The sequence below is a fragment of the Desmodus rotundus genome, chromosome 7 (assembly GCF_022682495.2).
Source record: "Desmodus rotundus isolate HL8 chromosome 7, HLdesRot8A.1, whole genome shotgun sequence".
Taxonomy (NCBI): domain Eukaryota; kingdom Metazoa; phylum Chordata; class Mammalia; order Chiroptera; family Phyllostomidae; genus Desmodus; species Desmodus rotundus.
The window spans coordinates 77761383-77781463 of record NC_071393.1 but is presented as its reverse complement, the minus strand read 5'-3'; the positions used below and the strand labels follow the sequence as shown (position 1 = coordinate 77781463).

General features: G+C 40.1%; 1 protein-coding gene across 4 annotated transcripts in view; it reads left to right on the top strand.

Moving 5' to 3' along the window:
• The window catches only part of SPG11 (SPG11 vesicle trafficking associated, spatacsin), a 95231-nt gene that overhangs the window by 71675 nt on the left and 3475 nt on the right, over positions 1-20081 (top strand). For all 4 annotated transcript variants that reach the window (XM_045201657.3, XM_024567763.3, XM_045201656.3 and 1 more), the window contains 8 exons: positions 5992-6154; positions 7949-8163; positions 8644-9397; positions 14407-14546; positions 15426-15624; positions 16021-16158; positions 18146-18279; positions 18989-19096. In XM_045201657.3, coding sequence (XP_045057592.2) covers positions 5992-6154; positions 7949-8163; positions 8644-9397; positions 14407-14546; positions 15426-15624; positions 16021-16158; positions 18146-18279; positions 18989-19096 — 1851 coding nt within the window. The remainder of the gene's footprint in view (positions 1-5991; positions 6155-7948; positions 8164-8643; positions 9398-14406; positions 14547-15425; positions 15625-16020; positions 16159-18145; positions 18280-18988; positions 19097-20081) is intronic.

Below are 20081 nucleotides of genomic sequence, written 5' to 3'. Positions count from 1 at the left end.
TGTCTTCAAAGTTCATCCATGATGTAGTATATGCCAGGATTTCCTTCCTTTTTAATGCTGAATAATGTTGCACTGCATGCACATACCACACTTTGCTGGTCCATTCATCCATGGATGGACATTTAGGTTGCTTCCACATTTTCACTATTGTGAATAATGCTATAATGACATGGTGTACAATTAGTTCTTCGAGATCCTGCTTTCAATTCTTTTGGGTATCTACTCAGAAGTGGAATTGATGGATGATGCAATGATTATATTTTTAATATTTTGAGGAACCACCATACTATTTTCCACAGTGACTATATATATTCCCACCAATAATGCAAAAGGGTTCCGATTTCTCTACATCCTCACCAATACTTGGTTTCTAGTTTGTTTGTTTTTTTGATAGTAATCATACTAATGGGTGAGATTGTATCTCATTGTAGTTTTGATTTGCATTTCCCTAATGATTAGTGATATTGAGCATCTTTTCATATGCTTATTAACCATTTGTATATCTTCTTTAGAGAAATGTTTGTTCAAGTCCTTTACCCATTTTTGAATTGGGTTGTTTGGTTTTTTTGTTGTTGAGTTTTAGGAATTCTCTCATAGTCTGGACATTAATCCCATACCAGATATATGATTTGCAAATATTTTCTCCCATTGTGTGAGCTGCCTTTTTATTCTTTTGATAGTGTCTCTTATATACAAAATTATTAAATTTTCGTGAAGTCCAATTTGTATATTTTTCTTTTGTTATCTGCACATTTGGTGTCATTTTCAAGAAATTGCCAAATCCAGTATTGTAAAGCTTTTATCCTATGTTTTCTTCTAATTGTATTGTTTTAGATCTTGTATTTAGATATTTTGTCCATTTGGAGTTAATTTTTGTATGTTTTGTTAGGTGAGGGTCCAATGTTATTTTTTTGCATGTGGACATTGTTTTTCCAGCACCTTCTTGAAAAGAACATGCTTTCCTCATTGAACTATTTTGATACCCTTGTCAAAAATCACTTGATCACATGTGCAAGGATTTATTTCTGGGCTTTCTATTGTATTCCATTGGTCTACATGTCTGTTTTTATTTCATTACCACACAATTTTGATTACTGTAGCTTTGTAGTATGTTTTAGTAAATAAGTGTGAGTTTTGTTCTTTCCAAGATTGTTTTGGTTCTTTGGGGTCCATTGAGATTCTATATGATAGGATGGGTTTTTCTATTTCTGTAAAAACATTGGGATTTTAATAGGGATTGCATTGAATCTGTATTCCCTTGGATAATATTGACATTTAGACATTATTATCCAATCTGGGAACACGGAGTTTCATTTTTTATGTCTTTAATGTGTGAACATTAAAATGACAACAAACTCACAACTATCAACAACTAAATCTAAAAAATAAAACCAAAAACAAACTGAGAAAACAACCAAAACAGGAACAAAATCATAGGTATGGGGATCATTTGGAGGGTTATCAGCTAGGAGGGGAAGGGTGAGAAAGGGGAAAGTGGTGCAGAGATCAAGACGCATAATTGGTAGGAATAAAATAGTTGGGGAGATGTTAAGAATGCTATAGGTCTCACCTTTAACTGGAACGTAATCAACAAAAGAAAAAAGCAAACAAAATATAACCAGAGACATTGAAGTTAAGAACAATCTAATGATAGCCAGAGGGGAGGTGTGAGGGGACAATGGGGAGAGGGGTTTACAGGAACTACTATAAAGGACACATGGACAAAACCAAGGGGGAGGGTGGAAGCAGAGGAGGGAGGTGGGTTTGGCTGGGGTGGGAGGCGGGGAGAAAATGCAGACAACTGTAATTGAACCATGAAGTAATTTTTTAAAAAAATGCTATAGGAAAGGGAGAAGCCATAGAACTTATAGGCATGACCCATGGACCTGAACTAAGACGGGGGATTGGATTGCTTTAGGGAAGGAGGGTACTGGGTGGAGGGGGGCAAAGGGGAAAAAAAGTGGGTCAACTGTAACAGCATAATCAGTAAAATATACTTTAAAAATATTTTTTTAATTTATTTTTAGAGAGAGGGGAAAGGGGGAGGGAGAGTGGGAGAGAAAGAGAAACATCAATATGTGAGAGAAACATCAATCAGTTGCCTGTCGCACGTCCCCTGTGGAGGACCTGGCCTGCAACCTGGGCACATAATCTGACCTGCACCAAACTGGTGACCTTTTGCTTTGTGGGATATCTCCTAAACCCCTGAGCCACACCAGTCAGGGCCTCCCTCACTTTTGAAAAACAGTTTTGCTAGATATAGGGTTCTGGGTTCACAGGTTTTTTTTTCCTTTGAATAGCTAAATGTGTTTGCCTGTTGTCTTCTGGCCTCCAAATTTTCTGGGGAAATCTGAAAATCTTATTGTGGATCCATTATAAGTGATTAATCACTTCTCGTTGCTTTCAAGATTCTGTCTTTGTCTTTTGAAAGTTTGACTATAATGTGTTTCTGGGTGTCTTTGAGATCATCTTAAATGGGATTTATTGAACTTCTTGAATGTTTATATTCATGTCTTTCATCAAATTTGGGAAGTTTTCAGCCATTATTTCTTCAAACATTTTCTCTACCTCTGTCTCTCTTCTGTGACTCCCATGATACGTATTTGGTCCCCTTGATGGCGTCCCGTGTGGCCTTACTCTCTGTTTAATTTTTCTCTTCCTTTGACTGAATAATTTCCATTGTCCTGTCTTAAAGTTAGCCATTTTTTTCTTCTGCCTGCTAAAATCTGCCTTTGAGTTCCTCTAGTAAATTTTTCGTTTTAGTTATTATTGTACTTTTTGCTCCAGAATTTCTTTTTTGTTTCTTTTTAGGTTTTCTGTCTCTTTATTGATATTTCCATTTTGTTCACAAATAACTTTCTTGACTTTTTCCAAATCTTCCTTAGTTCTTTGAGCATCTTTAAAACATTCATTTTGAAGTTTTGTATAGTATATCTGCCATAAGGTCCTTTTTTGGAGACAGTTTCTACTGATTGATTTATTTATTTTTTTCCTTTTGAATGAGCTATACTTTCCTGTTCCTTTTCTTTTCTCTCTCTTTTTAAAATATACTTTCTTTTGTTTTAAGATTTTATTTATTTATTTTTAAAGAGAGGGCAAGAGGGAGAGAAACATCAATGTGTGGTTGCCTCTCAAGCTCCCCCTACAGGGGACCTGGCCCACAACCCAGGCATGTACCCTGACTGAGAATTGAACTGGCAACCTTTTGGTTCGCAGGCTGGCACTCAATCCACTGAGCCACACCAGCCATGGCTGTCCTAGTCTTTAATGTTGGGTCCTGAAAGGAGAAAAAGCAAAAAGTGAAGCCGGAAGAAAAAGGGTACGAGCCCTTTAAATCCCTTGGAAGTCATTTAAGCTGGAGGGGGTGGGGCTTGCAACAGTTGGGGAGGTGAAACAAAAATGGCTGCTCACCTCTTTGCACCTTTGTGGTTAGAAGAAGCGATCAGGGATCAGAGTACAGATCTATATTTGGAAGAGTGGGTCTTCCCCCACACCCCGTCCACACACTCCTGCAAGCTGTGTGCAACTGCTTCAAGAATAGGTGCACAGCTGTAACCATGTGACTGGGGTTGAGGGATGGGTAGATGATACTATGCAAAGGACCGAAATTGACCATAATTATTGCACTTTATCTCCCAAGTCTTCCTCTGTAAGTTGCAAGTCGTAACAGACTCCAGAGTTCCAAAATAGTTGCATTGGACAGATTCTGCCAGTGAAATTGTTATCCAGATGTGGAGAGAGATTCCCCGTGCTTTCCACTCTGCCATCTTTGCTCTCCCCATTTTTAAGGAATTACTTGTTAGAGCAGTTTTAGTTTACAACAAAATTGGTAGGCAAGCATAAAATTTTCTTCGTACCCCCGTTATCAGTATCACTAACTAGAATGGTCCATTTGTTACCAAGATGAACCTCCCCATTTGACACATCATAATCACCCAAAGTCCATAGTGATTCACTCTTGGTGTTGTACATTCTTTGGGTATACATTTGGACAAGTGTATAATGACATGTCTCCATCATTATACTATCATACAGAGTATTTGTAATGTCCTAGAAATCCTGTGTGTTCCACCTATTCATCTCTCCTTGTCCCCAACCCCTGGCAACCACTGATATTTTTACTGTCTCCATCATTTTGCCTTTTCCAGAATGTGCTATAATTGGAATCATATAAAATGTAGACTTTTCAAATTGACTTCTTTCTCTTAGTAATATACATTTAAGTTTTCTCCATGTCTATCATTTTAATGATAAATAATGTTACACTTTCTGGATGTACCACAGCCTATCCATTCACCTACTGAAAGACATCCAGGTTACTTCCAAGTTTTCACAAACGTGCAGTATTTTGTGTAGACGTAACTCCTTTGGGTAAATACAAAGGAGCATGATTGCTGGATCATATGGTATAGGAGTAGGTTTTGTTTCATAAGAAGCCACCAAACTGTCTTCCAAAGAGGTTGTACAATTTTGCATTTCCACCTGCAGTTAATGAGAGTTCCTGCATCTCCATGTTCTTGCCAGCCTTTGGTATCATTGGTGTTCCAGATTTTGGCCATTCTAATAGGTATGCTGTGATATATCATTGTTTTTTGTTGTTGTTGTTGTTTGTTTTTTATCCTCACCTGAGGACATTTCTTCATTGCTTTTAGACAGAGAGGAAGGGAGAGAAACACTGGTTGCCTCCCATATATACCCAGGCTGGGGATCGTAGGTGCCCAGACCTGCAATCAAACCTGCAACCTAGGCATGTGCCCTGAACGGGAATCAAACCTGCAGCCTTTCAGTTGGGGGACAGTGCCCAACCAACTGAGCCACACCAGCCAGGGGTCTTGCTGTTTTAATGTGTATTTCCCTGAGGATGCATGATGTTGAGCATCTTTTCATATGCTTATTTTCCATCTGGATATTTTCTTTGGTGAGGTACCTATTAAGGTCTTTGACCCATTTTTTAATAGGGTTGTTTGTTTTCTTATTGTTTAAAGAGTTCTTTATATATTTTGGATAAAAGTCCTTTTTCAGATGTGTCTTTTGCAATATTTTCCCCAGTCTGTGGCTTGTCTTCCAATTCTCTTGATGTTGTCTTTTTTAGAGCAGAAGTTTTTAACTTTAATGAAGTTCAGCTTATCAGTTAGAGTTTCATGTTGGGTCCTCCCAGGTTTCTTCTTCTTCTTCTTGCCTGACTGCTCCTGCTCCAGCCTCCTGCAGAGAGACAATGAAGCTTTTCCATTCTTATCTCAGTCCTTTAGTTCCATATTTTTTTTTCTTTAACCAACTCCATCATCTGCCTGCTGTAGTCCCTCTTTTTAGAGGAGCAGAGGTAGGTAAACTAGTAAATAAAGACTAAGAAATCATGGTCTGATTCAAACTAATGAGACCTGCTACTTGGAGTCATTTTCCTGTTACTATTTTTAGCATTTCATTGAAAGGACATAAACCCAGGCTTCTTCACTGAGATCCTTCTCCAGTGATATTATAAACTATAAACTATAAACTATAAGCTAACTAGCAGAATCAGCCCGGCAGTGTTAAGCAAGTCTAAGAGGTCTTCCTTCATATGTGAATTTCAAATCTCCTGGGCTCAAGGGCAGGCCTATATCCTCTGAAGTAGCTCTTAAGTGAAATATGTCTGGTTAATTCACAGCAACTCACCAGGCTGTTTGGTAGTCAGCAACTGGGGGTATTTGCATCAGTTCACCCCAAAGTAGTCTTAGGTCTCTTTCCCATCTTTGACTTTCACACACAGGTCTCTACACAGAGATGGCTCACAAAGAGATAAACTACACAGCTGCCAAGGAGGGCTTATTTTTGCCACTCTTCTGAGCCACACTACAGATTCCTGCTATTGAAAGGACTTGAAGAAGCATCCCCTTTTGTGATAGGAAGTGACTTTTGATAGCACATTGGTTCTCTTACATACTCCCACATTTGGAGGTTTTGATTTGCTGATCCTATGAAACCACTTTCCCTGATTCTCTTCTTTTTTTATAGCTTGAAACAGCAGCCATAAAGGTCCACGCTGCCATCCCTGTTCCATGGCTGAAGGAGCAGGTGTCTTTTCTTCTGAAGCTTATGCTGCAGCAGTGTAGGACCCAGTATGAGCTGGGGAAGCTTTTGCAGCTGTTTGTTGGAACAGAGCATCTCTTCTCTGATGGTAAGACAATTCTTACATTTAGGTTGTTGTTAAGAAGTTAGCTTTCTTAATCTTGACATATTTTAGAAGGGCATTCAGGAAATTAAAATGCATATGACATAGAACATTACATTCATGGCCCGTAACAGGGTTTGAAGAAGAGGTTGAGAAACTTCAGTGATGGTTAAAGCATTCAAAACATAGCACAACAGCATATCACATGAACAGTCGAACTCTCTACTCATTGTACGCAGCGTCAGATAGCTGCATTCACCCCCTGGCTAGCCTCTGCACTAGCTTGTCACTGTCATTCTTTCCTCTGTCAAGTAACCTAAACATGTCATCTCTGCTCAGGGTCACAGACTTGTTACAGGAACGTCTAATTCATTTTGAATGTTTCAGAGATAAATTGTGCTTATTTTTTGCAGGCGTTTCCAGACATTGGCGGTCTCTAAGCTTGTTGCTTATTGACTGAAACCAATATCGCCGTACCCTCTTTTCTACTTGTTTGATAATTTCCAGTTTTTGTTGAATGATAATATTATTCTTCGACACTAGATTCTGACATTTTCACTACTGGGGTTATTTTATTACATTTAAACTCACACATGTTCAGCTGGAGAGCTCACATTTGCACAGAACACAGAGAATGCTGGGTGCAGTGCCGTTGTTATAGGCTGTGAGGCCGATGACTGGAAGAAAAGAGGGCTGTTTTCTACTGCAGGGTACAGAAGATAACTATGTAGACCAAACAGTAGATCCTCTGAACATATCAGTGTTTTTATTGATCTCTAGTATGTTTAATTTCTCTCAGAAATGGATTTCCTGTTTTCTTTTCGGAGTTACTCTATCTCTGAAAAATTACAAGGACTGTCTAGATTGTTAACATTACTATAATGCTTTTATTCATGTAATCTAATTAAATTATATTTTATAGAATATTTGTGTGTGTGTACCACATATGTGCTTGGAGAAAAATATTTCTTTTAAACCTGTGTTTTATATGATGCCAGCAATGGAACTTAGCATGCTCACGCTGGTGGTTATTGTGCAGGATGTCGCACTGTCACTGGAACTACTGAAATCAGACCACAGCCCAGCAGGCGACATTGGGAGCAGGCTGTTATGGAATTTTTTTAGACTCTTCCTTTGTGGTAGGGCACACATAGTCTTCTCACAGACTTTTCGGGAATGGGAGCGAACCCAGCCATACAAGCTGTTGGCAGAGAATTCCCAATGTTACTGATGGTAAGAATTTCTCAGGGACATCAGGAGGAGCTCATCTGGGTCTCACCAGGTTAAGCAGATAGATAACCGGAGCTCCACTCTGAGTACGATGTGCCACATTACATACAGCTTTGGCTATTGGCCAGCTTCCATTTCAACTGCCCTATAAATTCTGTGTCTTAATCCACATGACACCCCATTGAATGGATAAGTGAACAGTCATAAAAACAAATTTGTTCAAGGTGGGAGAAAAATCCTGAAAGAGATGGGACTAACTTGAATGAATAGCCAAATCTTTTCAAGATTGACTGAGTCGCTACTACACAGTACACTACCAACCTCTGACCTGTGTTTAAAGCCAGATGCGTGGATTGAGTCCATGTGCCAACCTCTAATAGTTCTTCTATAAAGGAGCTGCCTATGGCTTCCTCTGCTCTTCAACCAGAATAAAAAAAAAGACATTTTTGTTTTTCCTTTAACCACATTATGTTAAATTTACATATTTCCCTCCTGATATTTAGTTACTCTTAAAATGCCATAGTGGCAATTTATTGATGAGATGTTTATATTCTCTTCCCTTTGGCACAGGTCCAGATATAAAGAAGCTGTGTGCCCTAAGCCAGATTTTGGAGGATACATCCATAGCTATTCATCGTGTAATTATTACCAGCTATAGCCTTGAGAGTTTTCAGCATGAATGTAGATTTATTTTGGAAAAACTGGAGACAAACGGACAGTTTGCTTTGGCTAGAGGGGTAGCAGAATTAGCTGAGTTACCTGTGGACAACTTGGTTATTGAAGAGGTAACATTAAGTCTTTTAAGTTATTTAAAATCTTAGCTTTTTGAACCAGCATTAAACAAAGATCAAAATGAGCTATGGAACTTATAGGAGATGAGTTTTCTTTTCTTTATTTCTTCTTCTTCTGCTTTTTTAAAAATTACTTTTGACACACATTAGTTTCAGAAATGGATGAGCATGAGATTCCCATTATTGAAGGAGGAATGTTGTAAATGTAAGGTTAGCTTATAGGATAATCTACAACTATATTCCTTTAAACAGAATTAAATATAAGGTGGCTCTCCTTGAAGCCTATTCAATTAGATAAATTTAGAATTGTTTTCCATACCTTAACTTTCCAGATAAAATACCCAGGATCATCTGTAGCCATGCCTCATGTCTTCTGAGTTGGTTTTAAAAAGTGTAGTATAATTAGACAACAGTAGCATTTATGATACTTCCTTATCTAGGAAAGGCTAAGATTCACATCATTAAATTTTACAGATAACACAGGAAATGCAGACCTTAAAACACATTGACCAGTGGTCCCTGAAACAAGCAAGAATTGACTTCTGGAAAAAATGCCATGAGAATTTTAAGAAAAATTCCATTTCAAGCAAAGCAGCCTCTTCCTTCTTCTCAGCCCAGGCCCTTGTGGCATGTGAATACCCAAATGAGGAGGGACAGAGAAACACTGAAGAACGCCATCTGCTGCTCACCCTGGCAGGACACTGGCTTGCTCAAGAGGACCTGGTGCCTGTGGAGAAGCTGGAGGAGTTGGAGAAGCAGATCTGGCTCTGCCGTATCACCCAGCACACCCTCAGAGGAAACCAGGAGGAAATAGAGCCCAGATTTTCTCAACAGATCTCAACTAGTGGTAAACTTCCCTTTGACAGCTTCGCCAGTGAGTTTTCATTCTCTAAGTTGGCTGCTCTGAACACATCAAAATACTTAGAACTTAATGGTCTTCCATCTAAAGAGACTTGTGAGAACAGACTAGCTTGGAAGGAGCAGGAATCACTAAACTTTTTGATTGGGCGCCTATTAGATGATGGCTGTGTGCATGAAGCAAGTAGAGTATGCCGGTATTTTCATTTCTATAACCAAGATGTTGCCTTGGTATTGCACTGCAGAGCGCTGGCTTCAGGGGAAGCTAGTGTGGATGACCTACATCCAGAGATCCGTGCTCTCCTACAAAGTGCTGAGCTGCTGGAGGAAGAAAAAGAACCTCACGTTCCCCTAAGGAAAGCCCCAAGCAGTAAGTAAGGGAGATCAAACTGCCCTGAGCCCTAAACAGCGTGTTGGCACTCTTTCCAGGAAGAAAAGGGTCCCTTCGACATAATATTTACACTAAGCTAAGAGGATAGCAACGCTTTTCCAGGTAATCTATCAACTAGGCAGTTAACTAGTCAATGAAGTAGGACTACCTTGTCTTTTAACTAGCTGTGTATCAAAATTAGAGGGAATCCATCTGACTTGTAACTAGTTCATTAAAATGTATTCTATACAAATAGTCCTCTTGGTTCCAAATATACACTGATAGTATGTAGAAATACAATTGGCTTTTATGTTAACCTTGTATCCTTCCTAAAGACACTTATCAACTAGGGGTTTACTTGCAGATTCCTTGGGATTTTCTACAGAGACAGTCATGTCATGAATAGAGACAGGGTTATTTCTTCCTTTGCAATCTGTATGCCTTTTGTTTCTTTTTTTCCTTTATTGCCCTGGCTAGAACTTTCAGTGTGATGTTGTATAGAAGAGGTCAGAGTGGATCCTTGCCTTTTTACTGATATTAGGGAAAAATCATTCAGTCTTTCATTTTTCAGTATGATATTAGCTGTAGGTGTTTTGAAGATATGCTTTGTTATGTTGACGATGGTCCCTTCTATTCCTAGTTTGCAAAGGGTTTTGAATCACTGTTGAATTTTGTCATGTTTTTTCTGGGTCCATTGATGTGGTCATGTGTTTTTTCTTTAGACTATAAATTTAATTGATTTTTAAAAATATTCAACCAGTTTTGCATTCCCAGGAAGAACCCCACTTGGTCATAGTGCATTATTCTTTTTGATATATTACTGGAATCAGTTTGCTATTAGAGAATTTTTGCATTTATGTTCATGAAGAATATTAGTCTGTACTTTTTATTTTGTACTGAGTATCATTGTTATATCAGGGTAATGCTGGTTTCATGAGTTGGAAACAAACTTGTCTGTTTTCTGGAAAACATTGTGTGGAAATGACATTATTTCTTCTTTAAATGTTCATTAGAATTTACCAGTAACAATCTGAATGGGAAAATTTCTGTTCTGCAAGATTTTAAATTATGAGTTTAATTTCTTTCATAGTTGTATAACTAGTCAGGTTTATCTTTTTTTGTCTTGGGTGAATTTTTGTAGTTTGTGGTTATTGAGGAAACCTTTTTTTCCTGCCTTTTAGGTTATTTTAATATTTTTGGTCTTCCATTTTAGTTTATTGTGACTTTGACTATATATCTTCACATAGTTTTTTAAATTGTTTGCTTTAGGGGTTATGCATTCTACATTATTAGCATTTCAGTTGACTTAAAGTCAGTATTTTATTTCTTACTGGAATGCAAAAACATTACCACATGTAGATCATTTACTTCTCTCCCTTTACATCCTAGTCGTCTTATTATATCCACATATATTGTAAACCCCATCAAATAATGCTACAAATTTTGCTTTCAACCAAAAAAATGTTTTAAAAAATACAAGGGGAAAATAATTTATTATATTTGCTCAGATATTTACAACTTTTATTGCTTTTCCCTTATTCCTGATATTTCTTTTTTCCTTCTATCTTAAAGGCTTCTCTCTCTCTTTTTTTAAATCCACACCTGAGCATATGTTTGTTGATTTTAGAGAGAGAGGAAGGAAAAGAGAAAGAGAGAGAAGGAGGGAGAGAAACATCCATCGGTTACCTCTCATACTCATCCCAACCAGGGATCGAACCCATAAGCTTTTGGTGTAGAGGATAATGCTCCAACCAACTGAGCCATCTGGCCAGGTCTGAAGGCTTCTCTTAGTAATTCTTTTAGAGTTGTCTGTGAGCAACAGGTTCTCTTCATTTTTCTTTATTAGTTTTTCTTCATCTAAGTATATCTTGCCCTGTCCAATGTGGCTCAGTTGGTTGGAGCGACATCCTCTAAACTGAATGGTAACAGGTTCAATTCCTGGTCAGGACACATGCCTAGGTTGTGGGTTTGGTCCCCAGTTGGGGTGCATACGAGAGGCAACCGATTGGTGTTTTTCTCTCATATCAGTTTTTCTCTCCTTCTCTTTGAAAATCAATAAGCATGTCCTCAGGTGAAGATAAAAACAAACAAAAAAAAGAATGTGTCTATTTCACCTTTATTTCTGAGGGAGAGTTTTTGCTGGATGTAAAAAATTCATTATTTTTGCCCTGGCTGGTGTGACTGAGTGGATTGAGTGTGGACCTTCGAATCAAAGGATGGCCGGTTCCATTCCCACTCAGGGCACATGTCTGGATTGCGGGCCAGGTCCCCAGTAGGGGGCATGTAAGAGGCAACCACACGTTGATGTTTCTTTCCTTCTCTTTCTCCCTCCCCCTCTCTAAAAATAATAAATAAAACATTTAACATATATATATGTATATATACAATTCACCTTTTTTAAGCACTTAAAAATGTACCACTTTCTTTTGACCTCCATGGTGTCTGATGAATAATCTGCAATCTTTTGAATTATATTTTTCTCCTATAGATAATGCATTTTTCTTTTTTTTTTAATTGTTCAAGTAGATAATGCATGTTTCTCTGGTTGTTTACAAGATTTTTTTTCTTTATGTGACTGGGCATGTATTTCTTAGTATTTATCTTATTTGGGGTTCACTGAGCTTCTTGAACTGTAGGTTTGTGTGTTCCACCAAATTTTGGTTGTTTTCAGACATTTTTTCAAATGTATTTTCAGCACCATACTCTTACTCCTGTCCTTTTGGGACATGAATCTTGGAACTTTTGTTAGTGTCTCAAGTCCCTGAGACTTTGTTCATTTTTTTTCTAGTCCTTTTTTCTCTCTGTTGTTTAGATTGGATAATTTCTGTTCATCTATCTTCAATTTCACTGACTCTTTTTCCTGGCATTTTCATTCTGCTATTGAGTTTTTTTTATTTCTATGATTTTTAAATATCAGTTATTGTTGAGTTCTAAAATTTCCATTTTATTCTTCCTTACACCTTCTATTCCTTTGCTAAAGCTCTCTGTTTTTCTGTTTGTCTCAAGAGCATTCATGATTGCTTGTTGGAACATTTGTATAATAGCTGCTTTAAAGTCTTTATCGGACAATTTCAACATTTGTGTCATTTTAGTACCGTGTATCATCTGTTGTCTTTTTTCATGAGTTGAAATTTCTTCTATTTTTGTATGTTGAGTAGGTTTATGTTGCATCTAGACATTTTGAAAAGTATGTTATGAGTCGCTGAGTCTTATTTAAATCCTATGAAGAATGTTGACATTTTATAGCAGGCAATTGACCTGGTTAGGTTTAGGCTACAAGTTCTGACCCACTTTCTGTGGGCTGAGTTCAGTTTTCAAATCCTTTGTATTACTATTCAGATCCATCTTTGTGTGTGTCATCCTGAGGTCATTCTGCAACCTGAGTAGTGGTTCGTCTGTTAATTCAGTTCTCAGAATCTTTGATATGCTGGTTAGGATCAGATTCATGCATCAAAACCCAAGAGTGAGCCTAGTGTTTGTAAACACCTCTGTGTTGCTTTCCTGAATCTCCCTCCCAAGTACTTTTTGGCTTCTTGAGGCTTCCCTTTTCAGTCCTCTGGCCAGAAGCTGGAGGTTTAGTCACCCCATTCTTTAATGCACTTCCCTGACTTGCCTGCATTCAGGACCAACTTATGGGAGGCTAATGCAAAAAGGAATAGGGGGTTCACTCCACCCTCTTGAGACCAGATCTCCTCTTGATCTGAAAAGAAGGTTCCCCTCTGTGTTTTGGCTCTTGCCAGCTGCTGCTTCAGCCTCTGCCACTAAGGGCAAGGGGTTGCTTAGGAGCTGAGATGAGAGAGAATGAGTAGTAGGAGTTCCCATTTCCACTCCTTGAGCCCATACTAGAGGACTTTTCCTGGGGAGCACGATATCTCTCTGATCCTTCGTGCTTGGTTCTGGGTTTTAGGTGGCATTGCACTCAGGCTGGAGGCTACTAGGGGGAGAGGACATGGCAGTTCTGGTCATCTTTGACCCACGTGCCACTGTTTCCATTTCGGAGTCCTCACGTAGCACTATCTGCAGTGGCCAGGCTTTATGTGGGGTTCCGTGGGGGAGACAGGGTGGAGTGACTGTACTCCACCTTGCCTAGAACTGGAACCCCCACTGAAGGATTTTAAGCAGAAGGATAACATGGTCTGGGTTGCTTTTTACTTTTATCTTTAATGTGTATTTTTTTAATGGATAATATCTTAAATGGAAAAATATTGTATTACATACTTAGTGTAACAAACAACACAATACAGAAGTGTAGAATGTAAAAAGTCATTTACCCATTCAACACCACCCTCACAAAATTTCTTTAAATAACACAATGCTTTATTGATACGGATTTAGATTTTTCAATTTTGTTTTTGCTAGTGTTATATAAATATCCTTTTTTTCCTAATAGAAACACTTGATCAAATTAAGAAAAGTTTTCTTCTATTTCAGACTAAGAGTTTTTTTTATTAAATCAGGAGTATATTTTAATTTTACTATTCCCTTAATCCAGATGATTTTTGGTTGATTTGAATTTTAGAAAGATCCTGCTCAGTATGTGGAAGATTGACCTATGTGCGAGAGGAGGCCAACAGCAGGAAATAGTGACAACCTCTTAGATGCAGGTTGATGAAGGCTGGAAGTAAGGTAGTGATTGCAGAGATGTTTTGGAGATACAGTCAGCTGGACCTGGTGACTTATTTGATACAAGGGGAAACTGAGAGGAGGAGGAGGAGGTGTGGAGGAGAGTCTAGCAGTCTGCTTTGATGATAATCGCCAGAGTGTTCGTTAGGTGGCTTTGAGTCTTTTGTAGCCCATAAGACCTTTGAAATATTTCAGCCTGGAATTTCCTGGAAAAAGGCAATAAAAGAAGTTTAAGTGGGGAATGGGCCCTGTCAGAAGTGGTCCCAGACCCAGGGGGGCTCATGAGGGTGCAGTGCAAGAAGATAATGGACAGAGAGGTGGAATCAGAGTGAACTGGGAAGAGGCTTAAACTTAACCACCCCCCTTCAATCTGTATTTGCTTCCAGCTTCAAGTTTGGATAGTCAGTCATTTGTGATGCTGCCCGCCAATGATGAAGTGGTAACTAATCTCAAAATTCTGACAAGCAGATGCCTCCATGGGAAAAACTACTGCCGGCGGGTTCTCTGCCTGTATGAACTTTCCAAGGTAGGTGCCAAAGGGTAACACCTTCATATTAAGCTCCCCCCTGAGAGGGAGGGAAGCTGGCAGTAGATTTTGGACATTGCCAGTCCGCCCATTTGATGATAGTCATCCCCTGGGCATAGGGCTCTTGCCCGGATGTTGGCCCCTGTAAATCTATCCCTTGGGGACGGTGGGGAGGATGCCAGGCCAAGTGCCATGGTGACTTGAGTCCTGGCTGCAACTTAGCCAGCCAGAAGTTAGGGCAAGACATTTCACTTCTCTGGGCCCCTAGTTCTGGATCTGTAAGTGATTTGACTGTGAGGGTCCCTTCTAATCCTAATAGCTTAGGTTTTGCTTCAGAATTGTTTGGACCTTTCCATATGAGGAAAAGCCCAAAATAAGTTTTAAAATAAAATGGAATGTCATGACCATAAAGACAGGAGCTAGAGCAGCCAGGAATTGTTTGTGGCTTTGTGCTGACTGAGGAGAAAAACAGCAGCCTGTATGTGAAGTGAAGAGCACGAGAGAAATAAAGTGGAGCACTAAAGCCCTTTGCCTTGGATGAGGTTCAGAGACTCCTTTGGCAAGTGAGGGTTTTGCTGCTACTGTGGGAACACGGAAGGGACTCTTGTCTTTTATTCAACTTTCTCATGTTTCATAACATTTGAATAGCTCAATGTTCAACACGAGATAAGTCACCTGATGCTCTCTGAAGACAAGCCTTTCTCTTCCTTAGTTTTGGCTCATTGGCGAAGTGATAGAAAAAGATAGAATACAGTGCTTGCCTCTTCTAAGATTCCTGCTCAGGATGAGCCATGGAGTCCGTCCACATCAGAATTCAGAAAGGGCTAGCTTTTTCCTGGCTCCTAACAATAGCTTTGACTGACTTTGCCTTCCTCTCAGGAGTTGGGCTGTTCCTACACAGATGTTGCCACCCAAGATGGCGAGGCCATGCTCCGCACAATCTTGGCCTCTCAGCGGCCCGATCGATGCAAGCGAGCCCAAGCCTTCATCAGCACCCAGGGCCTTGAGCCAGACAGGGTGGCTGAGCTCGTGGCTGAAGAGGTGACCCGGGAGCTGCTGTCCCCATCAGAGGGAACAGGTACTGTGCCCTCCAGGCCTTCCCAGCCTTTCAGACAAATTTCACAAGCACCTAGTGTCAAGCACTTGGATGCTTTGTTCACACACATCCTGCATGCTGCCCTTTCAAGTTGCCAGGCTGCACTCTTTAAATGAGAACACATTGCATTTATTTTGTTGTTGTTGGCTTTTGTTCTTTTATTGTTTTATGATGATTCTTAGAGTAGCTGTGCCTTTCTCTGAGCTAATGAACTCCTTCTGTTCTGTAAGATGACCACTAGGCCAAGAAGAGAGCTGCACTCGGAACACCTTCAGCATTATTCACTGGTGCCCAGGCCTGGGCAGCATGGAGCTCTTAATGTCTCTCTCAAGAGTCTCAGGGTAACACCTGTGCCTTTCTCCATATCTTCCTGTACAGGACGTAAGCAGATGGTCACCCCAGCAGAGGAAAGCCAGACGTTTCTTCAGCTGACCACTTTGTGCCAAGACCACACCTTGGTAGGCATGAAGTTGTTGGAAAAGATTTCCTCCGTTCCCCATGGGGAACTGTTTTGCAGTAAGTTCTTGGCCATTTTCTTACATGTTTGGGGCCCAAGGTGATCTCCAAAAAATCTTCCAGAGGTAGTCTCCAAAATTCAATTTGGTCCTTCTTCCTGCTCTGGATCCCTACCCCTTCAGCATAGTTTATAAAGCTGTAAGTTTATTGAAGAAAGTTGAGGAAATATGTATGGGAAAGCAACCCAAAATTTAAAATCACACAAAAAAAGTAACCTTTTAACATTTGGCATATTCATTTTATTTTACTCTTAAATTGCCTTACAAAGTGGATATTATTGTCCCCATTTTAGGAGAACACTGAAACTTAGAAGTTGATCGATTTAACTATTAAATGACAGAACTGGTATTTGAACCTGGACTTTATGATTTAAAAACCCACTCACTTTCCCCAGTGTCTAGTTAATTACAGGCATTAAGTAGTATGTGTCCCTCTGATCTTTTTCTATGCAAATCTATAGGTTTTTAGTTTTCAAAAATGGCATTATACTGTACATATTGTTTATAATCACTTAATGAATATGCTAACATTATCATCTTTCCATGACATTGAATATTCTCCTATATTACCTTTATAGTTACACAGTATTTCTCTTATATGCAATTGAAAATTGTATACCCTATTGTGGGGCCTTTAGATTGTTTCCAATTTTCTGTTTTAGAACGTCCTTATGAGCAAATCTACTGGCTCCAGCAAATAATTTTATATTAAAAAATAACACCTCTTTTTTATTACAAAATCATAAGCATGTAACTCTGTAACATATCACACTTAAGCACACCATATGACATTTTAGATGAAATGTTCAAATTAAAACTATAAACTATTACACCCAGATTATTACCCTACCACACTCAAGCAGGCGTTACCTCTGCTGGACCCTCTACATGCACATCCCTGATTATTTCCCTAAGATAAACTCCTGATTTAAGAGCATGCTCATTTTTAAAGCTTTATATATACAGTCAAATTTTACTCCCCCCCCCCAAAAAAAATCACTTCTTATTCCCACTTAAGCAGAGTGTGAGAGTAGCATTTCTTGGAACCTATTCCACTTTGCAAATTTGATAGACTCAAAAAAGGCATTTTATGGATGTTTAGTGAACAAATAAATGGATATTTTAAAAGGCTGAAGAGTTTTATTTTAAAAATAGCTTTCTGTATCTCTTCTCAGTCCAGTTCAACAGTATATACAGGGTACCAACCATGTGCCAGGTACTCTAAAAATCAGGGGTATGGTGGAACAAGTATATCGACAATCTCCGGAGCCCACAGACTACAGGTATAACACACAGGAAGAGCCAGGCTGCTGCTCAAGAAAGGTTTTTGGAGGAAATGTCCAAACCAAGGCCAGATGGATTAGTAGTCAAGGTTGCTCAGTGGTCAGTAGGTTTGGGGAGGGCTCCACAGGTACCAAGGCCCAGAAGGCACAGCATGGGAACCTTTTTTCTATCTTCAACATTGTAAATATTTTTCCCAGTTCGCCTTTTAATCGTGCTTACAGTGATTGTGTGTAAAAGTTTTACATTTGCATGTAGTCAGAATTTTCATTAATCTAGAAAGCCATTAGAAGTGCAGAACATCACATGGCACTTGATTAGGCCCTAAGACTCTTCGCTGAGATACAGAGAATGCCTTTGGATTCTGGTTGGCATGGACTCTATCGATTTGCCTCCAGAGAGTTTCTCCATCATTAGAAATCAAGGATTCCTTGTTTTCATGTGTAAGGCCTCAAAAGGTCACTATACAGTCACTACATGATTGTCTTTGAGGAGAGACTGTGCTATCACTGAGAGAATATGGATGTCGTTGGAGGGCTGTCCCAGAGCTGGAACTGGCAAGGTCAGGGATCTAAGAGGACTGGTGAGAGCACCTTCTCCAGACAGGCCAGTCTGTAGCAGGCCCCTTCACCCTCCTGCATGGCACAGAACTAGACAGTGGGTGGCCAGGTTCACAGCCCCATCTTACCAGTATCCCACCTAACCAGCCACAGAGCTGCTGATTCTGGCCCATCACTGCTTCACACTGACATGCCACATGGAGGGCATCATCCGAGTTCTTCAGGCTGCCCGACTGCTCACAGATGACCATTTGGCCCCCAACGAGGAGTATGGGCTGGTGGTAAGTAAACCCCTCATGCCTACCTTCCACCCTGAGGAAACCTTTGAGAGAGCAGGTAGGCTAGGATCAGCTCAGAGTTGATGTGGTCCTAGGGAATTTGCCATCTGGGTGTCACTGCCTACTCGGTAGCTGGCTGGGTAGCTCCAGGCTGAGTTCTATCAGAATTAGATTGCTCCAAAGGAGAAATCGAGAGGATCCCTACACTATACTCCAGGGCTGTCATCCCCCTTGCCAGGGCAGTTTGCTTTTCTAAAGGGCTAAGACAGCTGTATTTTCCCCCAAAAAACCCCAAGGTTCAGACCTACCTCTTATCTCTAATTTGAAATGAGCTGACAACTCAAGCCTCCTGTATACTTTAGGCTTGAAAGTGACCCAAGTGGCTAAGCAAGCTGTTGGGCACTGCAGTAAGCAGTGGTGAGTGAGAAGGGGAAGAATGCCTGCCCAGGAGGGTGGCACTTCAGCACTTGATAGTCACTTTTAGAGACAAGAGAGATGGGAACAGCAAGTAGTGTCTCAATGACTAGCATTTCTGAATCCCTGAGAAATGGCCTCTTGTTGGGCACACAGGACAGGGAGCTTAGCATGGCAGCCTAGACCTTAGCCCTTCTACCCTAGGAGCTTGGTATCTGCAAGCAACTTTGATGAGGGTAGTGGGCTGGCTCAGAGGACTCTAAGGGAAGCTGATGGAAGCTGCCTTCTCCCTTTCCAGGTGCGTCTCCTCACTGGCATTGGAAGGTACAATGAGATGACATACATATTTGAATTGCTGCATAAAAAGCACTACTTTGAAGTGCTGATGCGGAAGAAGTTGGATCCGGTAGGTGTACAGTATTTTGAGCGCCAGGATGGCATGTACTACTGACTTTCAGGAGTCTCAGGCTTTCTCAAGAATCATCCCAGAGTAGACCCCTGGTATATGGAGGGAGGGAATTAAAGACCTCCCTGGGACATATACTGTTACCAGTATCTCTTATAAGGTCACAGAGTTCAGACCAGATAGTGATTATGCAAACAGATGCTAAATAGTAAAGAAAATAAGTTTGTACATGTCAACCTCAGCTGTCACCTGCCTCTACTATCCTAATGACTGCTCTGACGGACAAAAAACTTTCCTGAGAGTCACGCAGAAATGGGCTGACCAGCTCAGAAGGCCGTGTCTAAGGGCTAATTTTCCAGTGGAAATTTTCAGGGGACCATGAAGAAGAGTGTTGCTGAGCTGTTAGGAAGTGAATGCCAAGGCCTGGGCCTGGAAATCTGTGGAGCTGTTTATGACAACCAGGAAGGAGGCTGGGACGCAAAGCCCTGACTTGCCAGGCCCTTGGGCTTGGGCTTGTCTGTCCTCAGCATGCTTATGTGACAGCAAGCATGTCACTCATTTTCAAGTCATTCATTTAACTGATTCATTACTTCAGCCCATTTCACCTCTGAAGATTTAAAAACCATAGCATACTTTTGGCTTCTGGGAACTTGGGCATGGCCAAGCAGAACTCCTCACTGCTGGGCTCGTTTTAGGACAGACCAAGTAGTCATCAGGAGACGGGCAAGTCCTGGACACCTTAAGATCCCCCAGGGGGTATTTAAATGGTTTTTGAGGCATCTGTTTCTGCATTTAAATATTCTTTTAATAACTTTATTACAAAAGTAATGCATGTCCAATATTAAGACACTTAGAAAACAAAGCACAGAAAAAAGCCCTGTGTCTGCCTACCATCTGGAGACAGCCACTGCTAACACTTTGGAATAGGCCCTTTCTGTGCACACATACCCACACACATATATACATACAAATTATTTTTAACAAA